Here is a 19,700-nt window from a genome sequence, read left to right as displayed (position 1 = left end):
TAGTCCTGAGCGATACCGTATCCTTTTGTGCTTTGGTAGATTGGCTTCAAAGATTTGTCTCTTAAATGAGCAGAGTAGAGCTTGCGTTAAGTTGCAATTGAATGTGATATATTGGCGAGGTGCAACGGATAACTGGACTTTGCTGGCAGCAATAATAACTGCGAGCTTCCTTTGCTATTCTCTCAAGCTTCCGGTAAAACACAAGAACAAAAAATCAGACGCAATGCAGACAACGTCAATATTGATATAGCTACACAACCTAGTAGCAATTCAGCAAAACCCATTTACAAGAATTCGAATATTCACCTTGGGAGCCAACATAAGGATTTTCCCCCATCTTCCTCCAGCTCCTGCTGCACCACCCTTGATCCTTCTCAGCTCACTGGCCACAGGTCCAACTATCCTGGTTCCCAACATCTCTCCCTTGTTATTTAACAAAACCGCAGCTGTATCATCAAATCTAACAACACTTCCATCTGGTCTTTGAAGCTGTTTCTTAGTGCGAACAACGACAGCTCGACGAATATCTCCTTTTCGGACTTTTTGGATATTGGATGAGGAGGAGGGATTTTTGATAACTTCATGCGCGGGGATGGGACGAGCCTTGTTCACGACGCAGACAATCTCGTCTCCTGTTCTGCCACCTCAGCATAGACCTGCAACTTGTTGCGAGATGATGACGTACCAACAGTAGCGAAACCAGCAGTTTTTCGCTTGGTCTTGACCTTTAAGACATTGATGCACTCGACTCTGAGAGCACCCGTATTGTCGATGACCTACATACGTTGAGCAGGTAAACTATCGCTATCATCTCAGACTCACATTGAGAACGCCCTTCAACCCTATCATTTTCTTTTTCTTCTTCTTGTTGAAAACCAATGTAAAAAGTAAAGAAATGTCTTTTCGACATTTCGAGATCTTTCGGCGACCTCCGCCTTATTTTTGTTAAACATAACAATTCTAAAGTTATTGTGTATCTATGTTTTCGACTTTCCATCATCATTTATTTTAACAATTCTCTTCATGCCTCTCAAATCATCTTATTTAGATCTGGAATGGCCTCGGTCGGATGGAGACAGCTCTTGCTGGCCACAACCTTCTCCACCCGCACCAGGCAAGTGGTATCTTGAACCAGCCCCTCTTACCGACCCCAAGTGCGCCCTGTATGAACAGAAAACTGCTCAGAGTATAGCAGAATTCTTGAAATTAGATATTGACGGTATTTCAACTGCTTCAGTGTGTAGAGCTGGACTAATACGTTTACAGCTCGTACCAGAATGGCATTACCAGAAGGATACAAAATCTTTGCATATAGAAGAAGACAAGATGACAATACATTAAGAACAAAATACTATGTTTATGTTAGTTTAGACGTCGTTAAGGGAATCATAAGCACTGACGAGTCCATAGGGGTCTAAAAATGCCTTGAGGGTAGGCAAGAAACATAGAGTCAACCATTTCACGTCAACTAATGCAGCAGCTCTTACCATCCAGTTTCAAAGTACGAGGGAATGGGAGCCCCATGCCATATGGCTTTTTGATGCCTCGAAGGATCTCAATGATCATACGCAAGTGTGTTTGCAAACGACTTTGGCCCTTCCGTTTTCAACTAATCTAGATTAGTGTGATTGCCCCTACAGCAAACTGGAACAGGAAACACGACCTTCCGTAACTAACAGTCAAAAGCGAAAGACATTGGATGCCGATTCAACACCTTCACCGAGCTCTTCAACGCCTGCAAAAACATCTCGAGGCTCGGGGCCATCTTCTTCATTATCCCCTCCCTCCCAGTCTCCTGCCTCACATGGCAAGTCTCGTTCCGAGAAACGGATGAGTTCTACAGAAACAGAGCAAGGAAACCATGAAACATCGTTTGAGGACGCAGAAGATTTGGGCGAGCTGATTTCGCCAAGTTCTGCGCCTGAAAGAGTGGCCGATTTGCAACAAAAGCGAAAAATCCGTGAGCAGCTCATTTTTAGCATTGTAATAGAATCTGATAAGTCTCTCAGGTAAAGGCGAGTTAGTGTGGTTCAGAATAGAAACAATCAAGCCTCCTCCCGGATCCAAATTTGAAAGGATTAGACCCGTTACACATTGGCCAGCACTAGTATTCAAGATGGCGCTTGACTATACCCCTTCGAGGCCGCAGTCCAACTCAGACAACGATCAGTCACACACCCACTGCAATCTCTATCATCTTCGTCCACTAGGAATGTTTAGCCCATATGATGTTGTCAGCAGAAATTCTACAGACCTTTTACCATGGTTGGCAGGGTTAGCACTATTTAGTCCACTACACACATGGGATCATATTTATTTAGCAGCTCAAGAGATACTGGAGGAAGGAGCAAGAGACGAAGCAATAGAGCTAAACAAGATTTTCTCAGACCCACTAGAATTATCAAAAGCTGCACAAAGATTACCAAGCTGGAATAGAAAATGGACTAAGAACATCATGTTTGAGGATATGGAGGATTGGAATACTGTTGTGACCAGACTAGCGTTTGCAATTCAAGCAGCAGTAGTATGTAGAGCTGATTCCGCTAAGGCAAGCCCATGACTAACAGTGCAACAGATCATTACAACTTGTTGGACATTAACAGATCCGATCAGCCTTCGTGAAGATGACCCAGATCTTTCAAAGGAAGAAATAAAAGCTATTGCAGAGAACAGGAAACGGTTCTATCAAGGATTTTACTGGGGTGGAGAGCGTATGTGGATTGAAGACATGGTCCGATTAAAAAGGCCTTGGAGCGAGCTACAGGAGCTGCATTGCATAACCCCATCGCCAGGCGCTACTGAACATTGTCTCTTTTTTCGCATTAGGTGTGTTGCTCCTTACTAGTAGAGGAGCTAATAATTCAAAAGCAAGATCACCGCTGAAGCTTCACCGGATCATACCATTGAGACCCCATCATATCGTTCATTATTGTATGGCGATCTGTTTGAACTCGTGGAAGAAGAGACCGAGACTGGTGCTGGAAATCTGGCAGCTTCTGCACAAAAGAGAGATCCAGGACAGCCTTCTGTGGCACAGAATTACATTGCGCCAAAGAAATTCGCTTATCGTCAAATAAATACAGAAGATTCCGAAGCAGTGTGCGATATCTCTGGTAAAGTCACATCCTTGTGAACTCTTCTATCGAATGCTAAATAATATCCAGATATTGCTGGCAGGGCCTATCCTGATCTCTTGGATCACGACAAACAAAATTGGTTTATTGATCCTCATAGAATAGATATGACTGAAGGTCGCCAAGAACCTGATGACCATCTCTTGTCTATAATGGGTTTGAAGCCGGGATACATTGCGATGTCTGATAGCAAGTATTGGAAGGGTATGTCAAAATTCCTAAATCCATCATGTCTTGAATGGTCTAATGCGTTCCAGTGGACTTGCATGAAATTGTTCAATACGGGTCAACCACAATAAGAAACAAGATGAGAGCCTTTTACAGCGAGCTCGTACAAAGCTGTTTAAGAGAGAATTGAGCTTGCAGAACGGTGGTTATTATATTGTATACTATATTTCCAAGCTCTATGAATATTTTCAATCGTATTTTAAGATTTCCATGGTTGCTGGATTAATTCAATAAATCAGGCACAACCCAAAACAAATATCAATATCTAATCCCTTCTTCTTTTTATAAATCTACTTCCACTCTAATACAATATGGCTAAAATACAAGCATCACCCTTCCGCCTCGCCCTTCTCCAACTCGGCTCGCTCTCTTCTTCTAAAGCTTCAAACATTGCAGTGGCTGCTAAAGCTGTCGCCTCCGCTGCTGCATCCCATCCCAAGCCCAATCTTATCGTCTTGCCAGAGATTTGGAATAGCCCTTATGCTGTAACCAGCTTTAGAGAATATAGCGAGAGAGTTCCAGCGGTAGGGAGTAGGTGGCTGGATGTATACAAGGAAGAGGAAGAAGGTGAGACTGTGAGAGCGTTGAGAGAGATGGCTAGAAACAGTGGCTGCTGGCTGATTGGAGGTAAGCTATTCCATGCTTTTTTTTCATTGTTATTAACAGCTGAGGACTGCCGTCAGGATCTATTCCGGAAAGAGACGTCAAGACAGACAATATTTACAACACATGCACCGTATACGACCCCGAGGGCACCCTCGTTGCGGTTCACCAAAAAGTGCATCTATTTGATATAGACATTCCTGGTAAACAAACCTTCAAGGTTCGTCTCTCCTTCCAGTAGTCACCTTGTTTCTCAGTACTAACCTGGCCCTATCCTCGAAATCTTAGGAGTCAGACACTCTCACAGGTGGATCTCGCCTCACAACGTTTACAGCTCCCTTCGGTAAAATCGGTCTCGGTATCTGCTATGATATTGTAGATGTTCTTTCTTTATGTTTTGGATTAAATTGACTCTGTCTCTGTAATGACAGAGGTTTCCAGAGATGGCCCAAATCGCTGCTCGTCAAGGATGTGTTGCCATGATTTATCCTGCGGCATTCAACACTACTACTGGCCCAATGCATTGGACTCTGCTGCAGCGTGCTCGGTGAGTTATGTCTCTTATTTGAAAGAGTATTTGAGCTTGATAACGAACGACTTGAATGAAGTGTTAACGGTTGATACAGGGCGATAGACAATGAGATCTATGTGGCCATGTGTTCGCCGGCTAGACATCCCGAAGCTGCCTATCAAGCTGTAGGCATCTTCTTTTTTCCTAGTACCTTCTTGGTCAGGCTCTGTGTTGACGGCTGACGTATGGGTTTGTGGGTGTACAGTATGGCCACTCGTCTGTCGTCAATCCTATCGGAGAAGTTGTGGTGGAAGCTGACGAGAAGCATACTACGCTTTATGCCGACATTGGTAAGATTTTTCCGCTTTTTGAATAAGAGAGTAATAATAAGATGTGTCATAGACCCCGAGTTGCTTGCCATGACAAGGAGAAACATTCCCGTCACTGTGCAAAGAAGGTTTGACGTCTATCCTGATGTTGCTGCTGCTTTCCAATAAATGGCTCAAACAGTTTACATGAAAACGAATGAGAAATTGAAACGCTGAATAGGTTTGATAAACGAAGGATTAGAATGAAGAGTATTATGGAACATACACCAAAGTCATCATCGATGTCATAAATGTTTATAAACAATACAAACATCAAAGAGATAGATTTGATTAATGCGATAGCGATTGGAGGTGAGGAACAAAAGACAGGTGTATATTATTAGAAAATGGTGCAGTGGTGTCTTTTTTCCTTTTTCTTGCCTTATTATCTCGCATCTTGATCATTTCGACTGTCTATTCGCTGCGTTGAATTAAAGTAATTTTGGCCTAGGAGGGTATCCTTTAACTAGCTTGCGACGTTTACAATTAGAAACGCACCATAACTTGTCCTCCTGGAACTCTTTGACAATATCCTTAATTTCATTCACCTCAACCTTGGGATACTTAGGTATGAAGCCAAGTACTTTTTCCGCATGTGAGCCGTCCAAACATGTCGATCTTTCTGCTCATGGTTGTGATTAGTTTGAAATGGCCTGGGTATCAATCTCATGACAAACTTTGACATACTTTTAAAAGCATGCTCTTCCAAGAAAGGCGTTATTGGAGTTGACTCAATTGGAGGTTGAGATTTACTCAACATATCCGACCACGCCTGCACGTGCTATCCAGACCTATCAGTTGCCACTCGTCAAATGTCAAAAAAAAAATGAGCATTCACCATTTCATTAACATCCTCGACCATTTCGGTGAAATCTGTTTTGGCAAATTGTTGAACCAATGTTGCTACTGTTGAATTCAAAAACCCAAATTTAATACCCCATGTCTCTGCTACAACCTTGGCAAGACTCCCTTGAGTGCTATCGCTTTTATCTACGATATTGAACAAGGGAAGTCGAATGTCTTCTTTTTCGGGCACAACAGTGGATATTGTCTTCCAAACCTCGCTCACAGAAGAACGTTTGTCCTTGTTTCCTACGAGTGAGAATTTACCGGATGAAGACGGAGGGGTGAATGAAAACGAAATGAGCGGCGATGTGGAAAGAATGGAAGGGTACGGTGTCTTGAGGAGATATAGTGAGAGCAGGTAGAGTGCTTGAGAGATATCTGCCGAGTGAACAGTATTTATTCGAAGATCAGAGCTGTTGAGTCGCATCAAACGCTTAATCAATACTAGCAACTGAATTTTTAGACGACTCACTTGTATAGAAACTTCATTTCTTCATTAAGATATTGATACACATGACCAGCCACAACTCTTGGTATAACTTCGCCGTCCCATGTTCCTCGACCATACCATGCCCCACATCTAATGACGCCCACATTTAGCAAATTGTTATTTGCTAACCTTCCCAAACCACGGAGAACTTCATGCCACCATCTTCCTCTAATTCCATCTGGTCGTAATTCGGCATCTTCAGTATATCCAGCGCTGGAAGAAGGAAGAGATTTCATCTCGTAAAAAGGGAACGTCAATCTGACCCATGCTTTGGGCTTCAGCTCTTCTGGGAGAGAAGAGGCCGATGTTGCAAGCGAAAGGGACAGTTGATAGGTATTTGAGATTTGTATCTAAATATTCTGTGAGAGGAGTACAATTTCTTCTTCAACCATCACGTACAAGCTCAGGTTTATCAAAGCTGGTATCACCCGTCAAGTCATAGACTACATCAAATCGATGAATGGTCTCTTTACCTTTCCATACCTCGGGCGGGATAAATGTTTCCCTGTGTCGCTCGATATTGCTCAAATTCACTTGTTTGTATTCTAGTGCCGAGTCTGAATCATTGAGAATGGAGAGGAAGGTACGGTCAAGGTATGTCGTTGGAGGATTGACAGAGAAACGATCTGCGAGTCTCACAAACTGTTTTCCCAAATGTTATCTTTATTTACTGATGCCAATTCAAGAACGCACAGATGCTTTGGGGTCATTTGGGTCAAGCAAGTATTTAACCAAAGCCCGGGCAACTGTCGTTGTACCGCCTGTCCCACCGTCAGTCACAGCTATCGTTGTTGCTAATATGCTCACCCAGGACCAGGACAGCTAGTGTCATGGTCTTTATTCAAAATTACCAACCAGAGAATGAAATGATAAGAAAAAAGAAAGAAAGAGAAAAGGAAAAAGAGAAAAAAAAAGAAACAAATTCAAAGAACGTATGTAACTATACACTAACGCACAGTCCTCTAATGCCACATTGGATATCCATGCTACTATCCACTTGTACTTGTCTTGATATATATAGCAGCATTCTAAAGACGCTCAATAACCATAGCAGACGCAGCCCCACCTCCGTTACAGATAGCAGCAACACCCTTTTCACCCTTCTTCAACGCATGCACAAGCGTGACCACAATCCTGCATCCAGAAGATCCAATGGGATGACCAAAAGCGACGGCGCCACCCTTGACATTCACCTTGGATCTGTCTAAACCGAGCACCTTTTCAGCAGCACAAGTAACGACAGAGAATGCTTCGTTGAATTCCCAAAGAGCTATTTCATCTTTGGACACACCGGCATTGGCAAGAGCGCGAGGGACAGCAAGAGTAGGTGCAGTGGGAAAGTCAATAGGGGCACAAGCAGCATCGGCGTAGCCTACTCTGGGTCAGAACGATATGTTGCAGACGACTAAACGTACCGAGAATCTTGGCAAGAGGCTTCAAGCCTTGCTTTTTTACCACTTGTTCACCAGCCAGTACAACAGCACTCGCACCATCATTCAAGGTAGAGGCATTCGCAGCCGTCACTGTGCCGTCTTTTTGAAAGACAGGCCTGATTCCTCTAAACTTTTCTTTAAGTAACTTTTTGTAGTCCTCATCCTCCTTGATTACAGTATCGCCTTTTTTTCCCTTGACAGTCACTGGCGCTATTTCCTCGTCAAAACCGTTTGTAGCCCATGCTTCTTCTGCACGAGTATAGGAAGAGAGACAATGGTCGTCTTGATCCTCACGTGTAATCTTGAGCTGTTTCGCAGTGTGCTCAGCACAGTTGCCCATAGGAACCTTGTTGTAGACATCAAAGAGGCCATCCACAACGAGCGAGTCTCTACTCTCAAAATGACCAAATGCTGGAGGATGGCGGGGAACGAGGAAGCTATAGATAATCAGACCAAGCAAAACGTCCATATCTCTACATACGGTGCTTGAGACATGCTCTCCATACCGCCAGCAACCATGATGTCCCTCTGACCGAGTTGGATGTTTTGAGAAGCAAGCATGATGGCCTTCATACCAGAAGCGCAAACCTTGTTAATGGTTGTCGCATCGGAGCTCTCTGGGATACTATCACCTCCGTCAGCACCTTCTCCCTTTTCACAGGTTGACAACCCACCCAGCACCAATACCGACCTGCCTAGCAGGGCTCTGCCCGACACCTGCTTGAACAACATTGCCCATGTAAATTTCCTCGACGCTCTCTGGCTTGAGCCCAGCCTGATCAATAGCGTGTTTGACTGCTACAACACCCAATTCTGGCGCTGAGAGGGTGGCGAAAACACCATCTTTTGCTCCAATAGGAGTTCTTGAAGCTGAAAGAATGTAGACGGACATGTTGCGACGAAAAGAAAAAGAACCAAAATTGTTTTTTGGAAAAGCTTTATATTGAATCGAGGAAGCAAAAAAAAGGCGAGTTATCATCGTCGTACGAGAAAAGAGGTCCGTGCGGGGTCTTGGGGGAGTTTCTAAAACCCATGCATATACGCAAATACAAAAAAGGAAAAAGAAAAAAGAAAAAGAAAAAAGATAAAAAAGAATCCAATCTATATATATGCTGAGAGGGGAGATTCCGGATGCTATAGCCGGTTTTATACTAGACGAGATATGAGCGCATGACTGCCACACACAGGTTACACACTCACCATACTGGCCAAAGAATGGAATAAGACTTTGGGCAAGAGTGTAAGAGAAGACAAGTTTGGGACCAACGACAAGAATCTATGCTGGCATGAGCTCGCTCATGGGTCCGAGTGGTACCGACCTTGGGAGTTAAACCCTTGAAGAAAGCACCGAGACCTTCCTGCCTGACCATCTCCCTGATAATGGCGGCACCTCCGACGTTGGAGTTGAAATTGGCGTTTTGAATACGAGTCTTGACAACATCGAGAGGAGCAGCGACAGTAATGGAAGCAACGGCACCGGCAATAGATGCAACAAAGTCTGGATGGTGTCAACGCAAAGTATACGTCGAAAACTCACTTTGTGTCCAGGTGGCAGAGGAATAGTCGGAAAGCTGGAACAAGAACTCTTTCGCCACGGCTGACCCACCAAAGAGCTGATGATTGCATTAGCCAACTTGCTCTGCCCAAAACCAACAACCTACAGCAAAGCTACCAGGCGCATTCCTTGCCATGGTCCATCCCCAGCCTCTGTACAACGACGCAATCCCTTCATCCGTCACAAGTTTGGCCAGTCCTCGACCACGAATCGCGTCTGGGTTGGTCTGCATCTTGATCTTGAGGACGTCCAAGGGGAGAAGGACAACTTCACCGATACCCGTCAAACTGTACGTTCGTATCAGCAACCCATCTCCCAACGCAAAAACCTGTTGCACCTTCCGGCAGAAGCATGCATCAACATGCCACCCCATTTCGCGCCAAAAGTCCCCTTGAACCACCCACCCGCATTCTTGTCAAGCAAATCTCTAAACCACGGTTGCCCTCCAAACTTGTACACCCTCTGCGCAACCTTGTATCCTGCAGCATAGCCGAGACCTGGGAACAGAGAAAGAAATTTGGTATGAATGGGAGCAGAGGCGGCAGACTTGAATAGAATACTGTTGAGAGACGTCTTGGAGAGGGCTGCCTTGTTGGTCATGAGCCGTTTCGCGACCGTGTCGACGGGATGAAAGACCAGCAGCTCAGCGATACCTACCTACTTGTCAGTCCCACGTCCTGCGCCCTCTGCTTATATACTGACCAGATGTCCCAGAACCGAGAATTCTCGCTGCTCCGCTTTCTCCCTTTCCAAGGCGACCGTCAGCAGGAGGAGACATTTTTTTAAGATAGTTTATCACTCTATATCTATATCTATACTTTATAACGAAAGATAAGAATGCAACTTTTAGACAACTTTTTGATCAGGCACGGGGAAAGAATTAGAAATTGGGTCAAGACTTCGAATTTTGGGTGGGAATGAAATTATCTTGTAATGTCAGTTGTAATGAAGTCGTAAAATTTTTGTAACCGAAAGCTAGTGAAAGTTCTACTTTTGATATTTTGGGAAAAATATCAGAAAGGTCAGCCTAAAATCTTTGCCACACCCGGAAATGCGCGGGATTAGTGGTAATCTCAGCCGTTCCATCATTCGTCTTTCTTACATCTACTGTTCGTTTTCTTTTTCCTCTTTTCACCTTTGAATTGTCTTTCGTTCGCCAATCTCGCCATGCTCCCTACTGCTGCCCGCCGATCACTGGCTGGACTCATTCCTCCCAAGATTGCCACTCCTGGCGCTGTCGTTAGTCTACACTGCGGCCTTTCCATGCTCTGCTGACTCGTAATGCAGTCTTCTGGCACCACCTCGGCAAGGACAGCTCAGGTCATTGACTTTTACTCTAAGCTTCCAAAGGGACCCAAGCCTGCATCGGAGAGACCTGGTGGTTTAAGGGGGAGGTATTTTGAAGGAAAGAATGCTTCTGGGTGAGTGTCGAGGGATATACAGGTTTGAGTATGGACGGCTTGGGCGGTCATTTGCAAGGCTGGAGAGATTATGGGAATATGGCGGAAACGCTTGCAGACAAAGAGTAATGTTGCTAATCCTGGGATGGATAGTACCCCCATTATTGCTACTATAGCTTCTCTTTTCCTCATTGGCTACACCATTGATTATAACAGTACGTCCTGTCTTTTTCTACGAATTTGGCTGATCGCGTGGTGTATTTCAATTAGTGCATCTCAAACACCACAAGCATGGCCATCACTAGATGTTTGAAGAGACATCGTAGGCGTTTAGAAAGCAAAAATGGAAAAACGAATGCAAGCCAAGAGCTTAATCACACCTAATCCTGAAATCCGCAACCAGTGCTTTAATATGAGTCATTATGCTTTTGAATGTTGACAAGTCGAGACCCTTTGTGTGGGCATAGATATCAAGATTTTGCAGCAACCATTCCCATATCCTACAATTTCTTATCAGATTAGCCATTTTGTGTCTCGCTAACCCCTAGCATCGCTTGATGATTTACTTGTATAACGAACAGAATGACTTCACATGTCGTAAGAAAAAGCGTAGTATTACAGGTTATAAACAATCATTCGTCCTTAAACTACAAATGCCAAAAAAATCCACTTTTGTCCTTTTGCCGATAACATGAGCGTCGACTAATATGTTTATAGAAAATATAAAAATACCAAGAGATATCGAAAACTTCCTCAATTGTATGATCATCTGTCATCGTAATCTTGTTCTATAAGGGAAGTCAATAATCCGTACTCAACAACTACTTTTTAGGTCGTAGATAATTCCCGTTACGGCCAAGTATGACGCCGAGCCAGCGCCATACTGCCTTGTGCGGAGGCCGAGGTATATCGGATTGATTGACTCTAGGATCAACTTGCTCGCTATGTGCGCGTACACGAAGGTCCTCGCTCTTGTCTCCATCTACAATTCCATTAGGAGCATAGATGACGGAAACAGTTGAGTTATCGTGCTGTGTTGCAGCAGTAGCCGCTGCGAAATGATCAGATTTCGGCTGATGCCCATGTTCTGCTACTTGTCCTGGATATTGTGGTGAATCCCCAAATGTTTGAGAGAGTGAAGGCTTATCATCATACTCAAACTCATCAATGTCACCGTCTGATGTTTCAAATACACCCCATATGTCTGATGGATGTAGAGATGTACGCGGAGGTGGGCCACGCAAGCCGGTTGTAATTTCAGGAGCAGGCGACGACCAAATGGCTTCAAAATCAATTGATGCGAAGAAGGCGTGAGATTTGAGGGAGGAAGCAGAAGGGCGCTGCATGGGGTCGAGTTTCTACTTCACCATTAGTGAGGTTGAAACCTGTATCGTAGAGGAAACGCACGAGACATGAATTCACAAGCTCTTCAGCCTGTTCATCAAAACCTTCGGGAAATGACATTTCCAATTTGAGAATTCTTTGAAATGTGAGATAATCTGTAGCAGTCCTGAAAGGTGGTTTACCAGTGATAAACTGAAAGACAATACACCCAAAAGCCCATATATCTGAGCTAATTAAACCAGATTGATTAGCCATACATATGACGGTTTGTGATGAAGACGCACGCAGGAGTAACTACTTCATTCCTCAGTACTTCTGGGCTCACAAAGTCTGCTGAACCGACAAAAGATCTCCTTTTTATCTCTTCTTCAGGTTCTTCTCTATCTACAATCTTAGCGCTTCCAAAATCTGTAATCTTGACTCTCATGTTATCATCCAGCAATATACTATGTCGGCTTTGTTAGCAATACATAAAAGGGTGAGATAAAACAACAGCGCCTACTTCTCAGGTTTAAGATCTCGGTGAATGACGCCTACCGAGTGCATAAACTCGATGGTATCCAACAGCTGAGCAGAATAATATCGAGTAGATCCAAGGTCAATTGAACCATATTTGCGAATATATCCTGCGAGTTCACCCTTACTTGCTAGACTTAATATAAAATCTGATATGGTGTATCAGTTGTCTCCGGTAATTTCATCAGAAAGGGACATACAAAGAGACGTCGAGTCGTTGAAGGTAGAATACAAACGGATAACACCAGGATGTGCCGCACCTGTCCTTCCTCCATAGGATTTCATGGATTTTTCTGAAGGAGCAAAAGAATGTCTCCGTCGCTTCGAAGATTGCTGCGGACGGGAATGTTCTCTGCTTGTACGGTCATCGTTGATACTGTTACCAGAAATAGTTGATGATAGATTCGAGTCGTGGATGGAAGAAGGTAAGGGCGGAGGTACAGCTGGGACTACAACTGGAACTACAGCTAAAGCAAGATCATAGAATGGAACGTCTTCCTTCTTGCCGTGCTTATGACCTTCACTAAACTCTTCCTTCACAGGTGAAGGTGGCTTGGATCTATCTTCTTTCCTTTCGAAATGGTATCGTTCTTGCGGGTCCTCAGCCTCAAATGTCTCAGTTTGTTCTGGGACGGATTGAGGTGGATCAGCAGAGCGACTTGGTCGACGACCAGCCAGGGCCTTATTGTGACGGCCATCTATGGGAGAGAGTTGGGTACTCTCACTAGATGCTGTCAAAACGGGGGAAGAAGCTGTACTGGAAGTAGTCACAATGGATAACCGATCCCGATGCTCTTTTTTGTTGTGGTGTATTGGAATAGAAGATTGCCCAGGAGTGACTGCGTTGGGTTTGCGCTTGCCTCTAGCAGCTTGAGTATACCCGACACTAGAAGAGCTCGATGTACTCTTCTTGTGTCCTTTTCCACTTTCATCTCTGGGAGATGATAAGCGGATCAAGGCATCCCTCTCCACCATTGCATATTTGACCTTTTTTTCTTGGATCAAATGCGCCTGGTTAATGACCTTTATAGCATACATTTTGACTGCCTTTGTCTTGGAAGCTGTGGGAGAAATAACGGGATTGGCAGGGGTGGCCAAATATACAGTCGAGTATGATCCTTGACCAAGTTCGTCCTTTAGGATCCAGTCATTAATACTGGGTTTTTTCCCTACAGAGCTCGAGGTTGAGACCTGACTCTGTCGCCTTTCACGCTCGGTAGACTGACTAGATCGGCTCATAGGAGTTTGACGAGTTGATCCAGTATCTACACTCAGAGTCCTAGCCTTCCTACCTAAATCTCTTGTGCTGTTGGTAGGCGAGGAAGGAGCAGTCAAACGTCCTGATCGACCACGGTGAGTCGTAGGGGTCAATCTCTCTGTCTGAGAAAAATTGTAGCTTTTTTCGTCATGAGGGTCGTGCTCATCAGATAATCGATTTGACGAATCCACAGATATCGTAACTCGCGGGCCATTAGATAAAGTCGCATCTTGTTGTGACCGGAGATGCGGGTTGACAGGGGTGGAAGGCAAGATTCCAAGAGTATCTTCTTCATTTGTCTCTCTGGATGTTGGATTGTGGCGTATAGATGAAGGGGAGGCAGGACGGACACCAACTTCAGGTGGCACACACGCCTGTTGCGGACTGAGGCTGAGGATATTGGCCCTTGGGCCATTTCTGCCATAACCCGCTCTCCCACCGACACCCAATCCAGGGCCATTATAACGAATACTATTTGGTTCACCCTCACTCTCACTTTGATTCCGACTAGGTAACTGGGATTTGCTTGTGGCCGCAGTACTTGTCTCTTTGGGCGGAGGCCTCATAGGTGCCGCTTGCAGGGAAGAAGTGGACGAACATGTCGTAACAGAGCGCGCCGAAGAGGTGGAAGCATTGCGGCTCAAGTTTGGGGAGGATAGATGAGGTGGAGTAGGTGCGAGGGAAGAGACCATGATGTGCCCCTCCTTACCGGATGACTAGGCCGCTTGAAGCTGTCTTGGTCACTGCTCCATAAGTCAAAAAGTGTTTCTTTGCAAGATTATAAACAAATACAAAAATGAAATTGGTGTTTTGCATAGATGATACTGGCAACGGAATCAATTTATTTTTTAATAAAAATTCTTCTTCTACTACAAGTTTTTCAACCATCTTGTAATTGTTTCTAAACCATATTCAAACAAATAAGAAAACTAAATTGAATAACTTCAATACGAACGGAAATATTATAAAGACGTTTCAGTTTATATACACGAGTCTGCTGAATCTTTTTCTAGAGGTTGTTATAGGTTTGGGTTTTGTTTGGTTCGCTTCAACCAGTAATGTGGAATCATAAGTTGCAGTTGGAATATGAGCTCTCTAAAAACTGCTCGACGTCAACGAGAATAGCAAGCTATCTGGCAATGCATGCTCTTGGGCTAAGTTAAGTAGCAACCAATACCCCAAGATGTTTCTTTGAGATTGCATAACACTTGACAATTGCTCGACAATATATAAAACATTTATATTAATAAATCGACAACAACATTACAGCTACAAGATAAACAGCCGTCTCCATCGTTAGCAGGATACGAATATGATGAAATAGATCGTAAATATTTCTCTAGACAAATGCCCCCTTGCCAACATTAGCAGTCCTCCTCACAGTCTCAAAAATCCTAAACAAGCTCAACACCATGTTGATGCCATATAGTAACAAGGCAACAAGGCTGAGAGCGATACACGTTACTTGCCGACGACAAACTTCTCTAGCCATACTGCTTGCAATTACACTTTCTGGAAGAGTTATTCCAAGGGAGTGACTGACACCAGAAACACCTATTGTGTCAATTGAATCACTAGCGGCGTCGCTCAGAGTCTTTACAGAGTCTCGTAGCCCTTGGAGCAAGAGAGCATAGTCGTCTTCCAAGTTAGCACGCCACCATGCTGAACTAACACTGCACTCCAATGGAGTAACAATTAAATCGTTTATTGCTAGGCTCATTGCAGAGGACCAGAGTGCCACAAAAAGCAGATCTAAACATACCCAGAGCATCTTTGAACGAAGGCCCCAAAGACCAATCGGTTTACCGAAGTATTCGCGATATATCGCAGTGAGGACATGAAGGATGGTGGTTGAGGAATACGATATGATTAGTGTGGTAGATGAACCAATGACCCCAGGAAGATGTAGATGGATAAGATCTAGCCGGATGGTGATCGCCAATCCTATATCTTTGTTATTACATGCCTGTTAGATGTCAGAAAAGACTCACCAAGTGCGACAACGACTATGATAAGATTCAGTACTCTAATCCAAATCGTCACCCTCACATCAAGAAAAAGCATCCGTTTTGCCCTCTTCTTCCAGCTCAAGTTCAAATTCGGACGCTTGTTATTCTTTTTCTGTTGAAAAAAACCCCACTGTTTGCCACCATCAAAAACAGTGATAGCTCCGACACCACCTTGCGATTCGTCGTTGATTGGTTTTGTAATTATAGTCTCTTTCGTGTCTGAATTGAATACCCTCTCGCCTTGCATCCTAGAACGTACACCATTTTCATCTCCTGTCCAATTAGATCCACCGTCAGCCCGTACGGGAGTTTGCACCATTTTGCCTTGACTTTGTCCTTGCTGAATATTCTCCCAAGGATATTCACTTAATTCTCCGTCTTGTGATATTCGCGAAGTAAAACCGAGTCCTGACGGCGTGGGTGGCAATAAAGCTTCAATTCTTTTTTGCCTTTTATTTTTCAATCTCTTTGAATTCACAAACTTTTGTGGCTTTGACTGCTCACCAGAAGATTCAATATCAGCTTCGTGAGCAGGGCTTGGTAATGATTCTTCTGGCCGAGCCATTATTGAAGTATCGGTACTGGATCTGTTCTTCCTTGCCCTTCGTCTTGTCGGCTTTTCCATCTGGACGGGCTCTTCATAATACCCGTAGAGTGCATCTTGCCAGGTACCAGCATGGGGCCAGCCATGAGCAAAGCTGTTTACAAAATGTTGCGATATAGGTGGAGGTATATTGAGACGTAGACGATGAGATGCTTTTCGTCTGTATCTGGGACGAGAAGGAGAGCCATCGGGCGTAGAGATATTAGAATCCATCATGCGAGGATGTTGAGGGGACGAGAACATGGTGAGGGATGGTTGGGAAGGCGGTTTTGGTGGTGGTACTTCGCTATCTGTGACTGGTTCAATACCTTCACGGGAAGGGGTATCACGTGGCTTGAATAACTTCGAAAAGGCGGGAGCTGTCAGCTGTCGACGATTTGAACGTCTGAATATTATAGGCTCATCAGAGGTGACAGGCGTATTATAATTGCCACCAGAAGATTGAGGCATATCTAGCCCATCAGCGGGTGCAGACATGTTTGGGATAGGCAGGTCTGTTGTTGCTATAGGTGACGAGGGGGCGGCGGGAGCAGAGTCTACTCTCTTGATACGTGGTCTTTTCGCTATAGGAATATCAGAGCTCGCCTTGGGCGGACGACGGAAAAATTGGGTGTTAGAAAGCCTGAGGGGAGGGTGGTGTGAACGATGAGGATAATAAGAAAATATACGAGACGATGATGGTGTGCCATCTTTGTCACGCGAACTGCGTCTCGAAGAACTGAAATAACTCGATCTTCGCTTTTTCTTGTCTTCGTCTTCTCTCGCAGACTCAGTTTCTGCCTGAGTCGCCTCTGCATCCTTTTCTTTGTGATATCTTAGCCTTTTTTGCCGTATTCTGGCCATACCTCGTTGCGTGAATATCCACCAAGGCGGCTCTTCGTCGCTTGTATAGCTCGAGTCCATATCCGAAGAAGACGAATAAGAAGGATAGCGCTTCAGACGACGAAGAGTTTCAGCTGTGCTGCTGCCTATGGTTGTCGCAGATGGCACAGGGTCGTGTGGAGAGTTAGGTTCAGGGGGCGTGGGTGGTTCAAAGCAGGCATATGCTAAACGGTGTCAAAAAACGTGGCTATATTCATGCCAAATCACTCACGCGGTATCGTTCTGACTTTTCGGCTAGCCTTTGAATGAACCACATCGCTCCTCGGGCTCGCCGCTCTTGAACTTGCATGATCGCTCTTGATACGCAACGAGCCTTCAATTCCAAGTTTTTCTGGCTCTTTTCCTTTTGCAGACCGTCTTTGGTCTTCACTCTGTCCACTGCTCGTGTGAGCACTTGCGCCTGGAAGGTTCAACGTTTGTGATGAGGGTAGTGTTTGGCCGTCGGCATTGGCCATCGTCTATAACCACCTAGCTTGTGAAACAAAGTAGTAAGCCGCGGGTACGTTGAAACCTATTGAGGCTTTGGTTTGGCAGCAGAGCCCACGCAACTTGTTGCCCTGTATCACTTGCAATATAAACGATGGCTAGTTGCAGTCTTGAATTCCAAAAGATGCTCCAAGATATTCTAGAACTCAATGTCCTCTTGAGATACTTTTCAACCGAAATGTATTTCTATGCAAGATTATTTACCTTGTTTAGGCATGATTTTGATAAAAGTAAAAAAGAAAATAATGATAAAAGTTGAATGTCAACACAGCCAGAAGCAAGTAATTACTCCCGCAACCTTCACACTAAGCCAATTTTGTTGATAGCCGCTTGTATCTCAAATTCATCATGCACACTCTAATTCCTTACATTATAAAATAACTATTTAATTCTCCTGTGCACAATGGTACTTGGTTAGGATTTTGGCATGCATGATATTATATATTACGCAGATTATCCCAGTTCCACTCCTCTTTCGGTAAATTGGAGTTCATCTAGACTAATAATACTTTATTATTTTTATTCTATCTTTTTATTAATCTTCCTTTTTACAATACTTGAATTGGTTTTATCTTTTTAAATCTCGCCCATGTTCTACTAGCACATCATCTTATTGAAGCATTCACAACAGGGAATTCAAATTAGCCATAATTTGTCGTTTTGACTTTCTTCATACAGTCATTACGCCATTTTGAGTCTTGATTGATGGGCACACCCATTAGCGACCTGCGTTTCTGAACTGAGGAGTGTACTGGTAACCCTTGGCTCAAAACAACAGCCCTAATGAGGATATGACTGGGTCGACGGAAGGGAGTAGTATTGGAGGTAGTCAAGGTCAAGGTGTGGTACTAGGTAAGTCTGTAACTCTTCATGCTCATGGCGTAGACGGCAAAAGGTGTGGGCGGCGTTGGAGGCTCAACCGCTGGCTGTGTTGAGATGTTGGATTGGAGAAGGTCTGTTTTGCTGGGCATTGCCATTTCTGCCATCGATCCAACTCAAGCTCTCTGCCCCCTATCTGAGTAGTCTGGGATAGACTTGTAATGTGTGTCTATTGGTCTGCGCGATAACAGGAGCTACAAATCCGACTTGAACTGTCTAGTTTGGTTTCAAATTTCGCCGTTGTCTAGTCCGAGGAGCACTTTTCAATGGCTTGTTTCTATTTCAAAGAAACTCTTGACTGATGTCGCGTAGAGCACCCTTCTATGGGACGATCCATCTGGGACAGGTGTTTGCCACTCCCGCCGAACTTGAACTGCCCTGTTGAATTTCCTTCAAACTCTGTTGCCTCTAACAACATTTGTCATGTTCCTGGTGGTCTCTATGAACTTCACTCTTCTCCGTCTGAGTCGTCCAAAAGCTATCCTTCTTCCATTCACCGCATTCCAAATGAGAGTGTCCTTACGCCTACTTCTGGTACCAGTTCCGTCTCTTCGACAAGCTCGTATGGTGGAGACCATCTGATAGATATGCGCGAAAAGTTGCGTTCAAAGAGATCGGCAACGTCGACACCGTCGCTCAGTAGGAGTGGCTCGCAATCTCACCATTATTCTTCAACGTCACGGCCAGAAAGTTATCAGGAAAGAAGCCTGCTCCTTCAGCTGGTTGAACCAGGTTCGTTTGCATCTAATCGTTCATATAGTGGCCAGCCACAGCCTTTGTCCACAAGAATAACTTGCCGCTAGAATCTGGAGTATCCGAAAACGGGATGTCCAAATTTCCATCGACACCTATTTCACCGTTTGATATGCCGTCTTACTCACCATTCTTCAAGCCAATAGCTACTTCCGCTTTTGTGCCTCATGCTCATAGGTTTGCACCAAGAAATGAAATGGTTACTCATTAGAGTAATCAAAATTTATCAGTTGAAGGAATCAATAAAACAAGAAGGCAGTCCATCTCTCAGATAGAGTCGCCCCTTACATCCCACCCTCTTCCTGCTGTGGTTGCAGTGTCCGTCTCAAAAACGACATCAGAGCATAACAGATCTCTTTCAAATTCACAGACAAGTTTCACACCACCAATTAAACTGTCAT

General features: G+C 44.4%; 10 protein-coding genes across 10 annotated transcripts; 4 read left to right on the top strand and 6 right to left on the bottom strand.

Moving 5' to 3' along the window:
* Positions 1–250: 250 nt before the first annotated feature.
* On the bottom strand, positions 251–849 carry L203_100806 (ribosomal protein L14; the record flags this gene model as incomplete). Its single annotated transcript, XM_066210260.1, has 4 exons — positions 251–259; positions 307–632; positions 686–776; positions 823–849. 4 exons carry the CDS (start codon positions 847–849, stop codon positions 251–253), a joined length of 453 nt encoding a protein of 150 aa, XP_066066357.1.
* A 174-nt stretch (positions 850–1,023) lies between these two features.
* Positions 1,024–3,492, top strand: L203_100805 (uncharacterized protein; the record flags this gene model as incomplete). The annotated part of the gene is made up of 10 exons (XM_066210259.1): positions 1,024–1,219; positions 1,267–1,361; positions 1,411–1,431; positions 1,495–1,572; positions 1,624–1,960; positions 2,010–2,524; positions 2,576–2,826; positions 2,869–3,113; positions 3,165–3,338; positions 3,392–3,492. 10 exons carry the CDS (start codon positions 1,024–1,026, stop codon positions 3,490–3,492), a joined length of 2,013 nt encoding a protein of 670 aa, XP_066066356.1.
* Positions 3,493–3,673: 181 nt separating this feature from the next.
* L203_100804 (uncharacterized protein) lies at positions 3,674–4,973 on the top strand (the record flags this gene model as incomplete). Its single annotated transcript, XM_066210258.1, has 7 exons — positions 3,674–3,989; positions 4,046–4,185; positions 4,254–4,340; positions 4,397–4,512; positions 4,592–4,661; positions 4,742–4,826; positions 4,879–4,973. 7 exons carry the CDS (start codon positions 3,674–3,676, stop codon positions 4,971–4,973), a joined length of 909 nt encoding a protein of 302 aa, XP_066066355.1.
* A 302-nt stretch (positions 4,974–5,275) lies between these two features.
* L203_100803 (uncharacterized protein) lies at positions 5,276–7,012 on the bottom strand (the record flags this gene model as incomplete). The annotated part of the gene is made up of 8 exons (XM_066210257.1): positions 5,276–5,291; positions 5,343–5,466; positions 5,532–5,625; positions 5,683–6,103; positions 6,163–6,530; positions 6,580–6,822; positions 6,874–6,941; positions 6,988–7,012. 8 exons carry the CDS (start codon positions 7,010–7,012, stop codon positions 5,276–5,278), a joined length of 1,359 nt encoding a protein of 452 aa, XP_066066354.1.
* Positions 7,013–7,208: 196 nt separating this feature from the next.
* On the bottom strand, positions 7,209–8,505 carry L203_100802 (uncharacterized protein; the record flags this gene model as incomplete). Its single annotated transcript, XM_066210256.1, has 4 exons — positions 7,209–7,552; positions 7,596–8,050; positions 8,095–8,238; positions 8,288–8,505. The coding sequence occupies 4 exons, from the start codon at positions 8,503–8,505 to the stop codon at positions 7,209–7,211; spliced, it is 1,161 nt and encodes a 386-aa protein (XP_066066353.1).
* A 254-nt stretch (positions 8,506–8,759) lies between these two features.
* L203_100801 (uncharacterized protein) lies at positions 8,760–9,946 on the bottom strand (the record flags this gene model as incomplete). The annotated part of the gene is made up of 7 exons (XM_066210255.1): positions 8,760–8,764; positions 8,814–8,889; positions 8,933–9,111; positions 9,220–9,226; positions 9,275–9,455; positions 9,506–9,821; positions 9,871–9,946. The coding sequence occupies 7 exons, from the start codon at positions 9,944–9,946 to the stop codon at positions 8,760–8,762; spliced, it is 840 nt and encodes a 279-aa protein (XP_066066352.1).
* A 389-nt stretch (positions 9,947–10,335) lies between these two features.
* Positions 10,336–10,873, top strand: L203_100800 (uncharacterized protein; the record flags this gene model as incomplete). Its single annotated transcript, XM_066210254.1, has 4 exons — positions 10,336–10,407; positions 10,456–10,589; positions 10,722–10,783; positions 10,839–10,873. 4 exons carry the CDS (start codon positions 10,336–10,338, stop codon positions 10,871–10,873), a joined length of 303 nt encoding a protein of 100 aa, XP_066066351.1.
* A 516-nt stretch (positions 10,874–11,389) lies between these two features.
* L203_100799 (uncharacterized protein) lies at positions 11,390–14,378 on the bottom strand (the record flags this gene model as incomplete). The annotated part of the gene is made up of 5 exons (XM_066210253.1): positions 11,390–11,926; positions 11,976–12,141; positions 12,197–12,358; positions 12,415–12,577; positions 12,629–14,378. The coding sequence occupies 5 exons, from the start codon at positions 14,376–14,378 to the stop codon at positions 11,390–11,392; spliced, it is 2,778 nt and encodes a 925-aa protein (XP_066066350.1).
* Positions 14,379–15,025: 647 nt separating this feature from the next.
* On the bottom strand, positions 15,026–17,636 carry L203_100798 (uncharacterized protein; the record flags this gene model as incomplete). The annotated part of the gene is made up of 3 exons (XM_066210252.1): positions 15,026–15,630; positions 15,678–17,345; positions 17,393–17,636. 3 exons carry the CDS (start codon positions 17,634–17,636, stop codon positions 15,026–15,028), a joined length of 2,517 nt encoding a protein of 838 aa, XP_066066349.1.
* Positions 17,637–18,458: 822 nt separating this feature from the next.
* On the top strand, positions 18,459–19,510 carry L203_100797 (uncharacterized protein; the record flags this gene model as incomplete). The annotated part of the gene is made up of 3 exons (XM_066210251.1): positions 18,459–18,519; positions 18,859–19,278; positions 19,350–19,510. 3 exons carry the CDS (start codon positions 18,459–18,461, stop codon positions 19,508–19,510), a joined length of 642 nt encoding a protein of 213 aa, XP_066066348.1.
* Positions 19,511–19,700: the final 190 nt, after the last annotated feature.

This window comes from Cryptococcus depauperatus, chromosome 1, assembly GCF_001720195.1.
Source record: "Cryptococcus depauperatus CBS 7841 chromosome 1, complete sequence".
Lineage (NCBI taxonomy): Eukaryota > Fungi > Basidiomycota > Tremellomycetes > Tremellales > Cryptococcaceae > Cryptococcus > Cryptococcus depauperatus.
The sequence above is the reverse complement of the archived record's forward strand: the minus strand, read 5'-3'. Positions and strand labels throughout refer to the sequence as shown.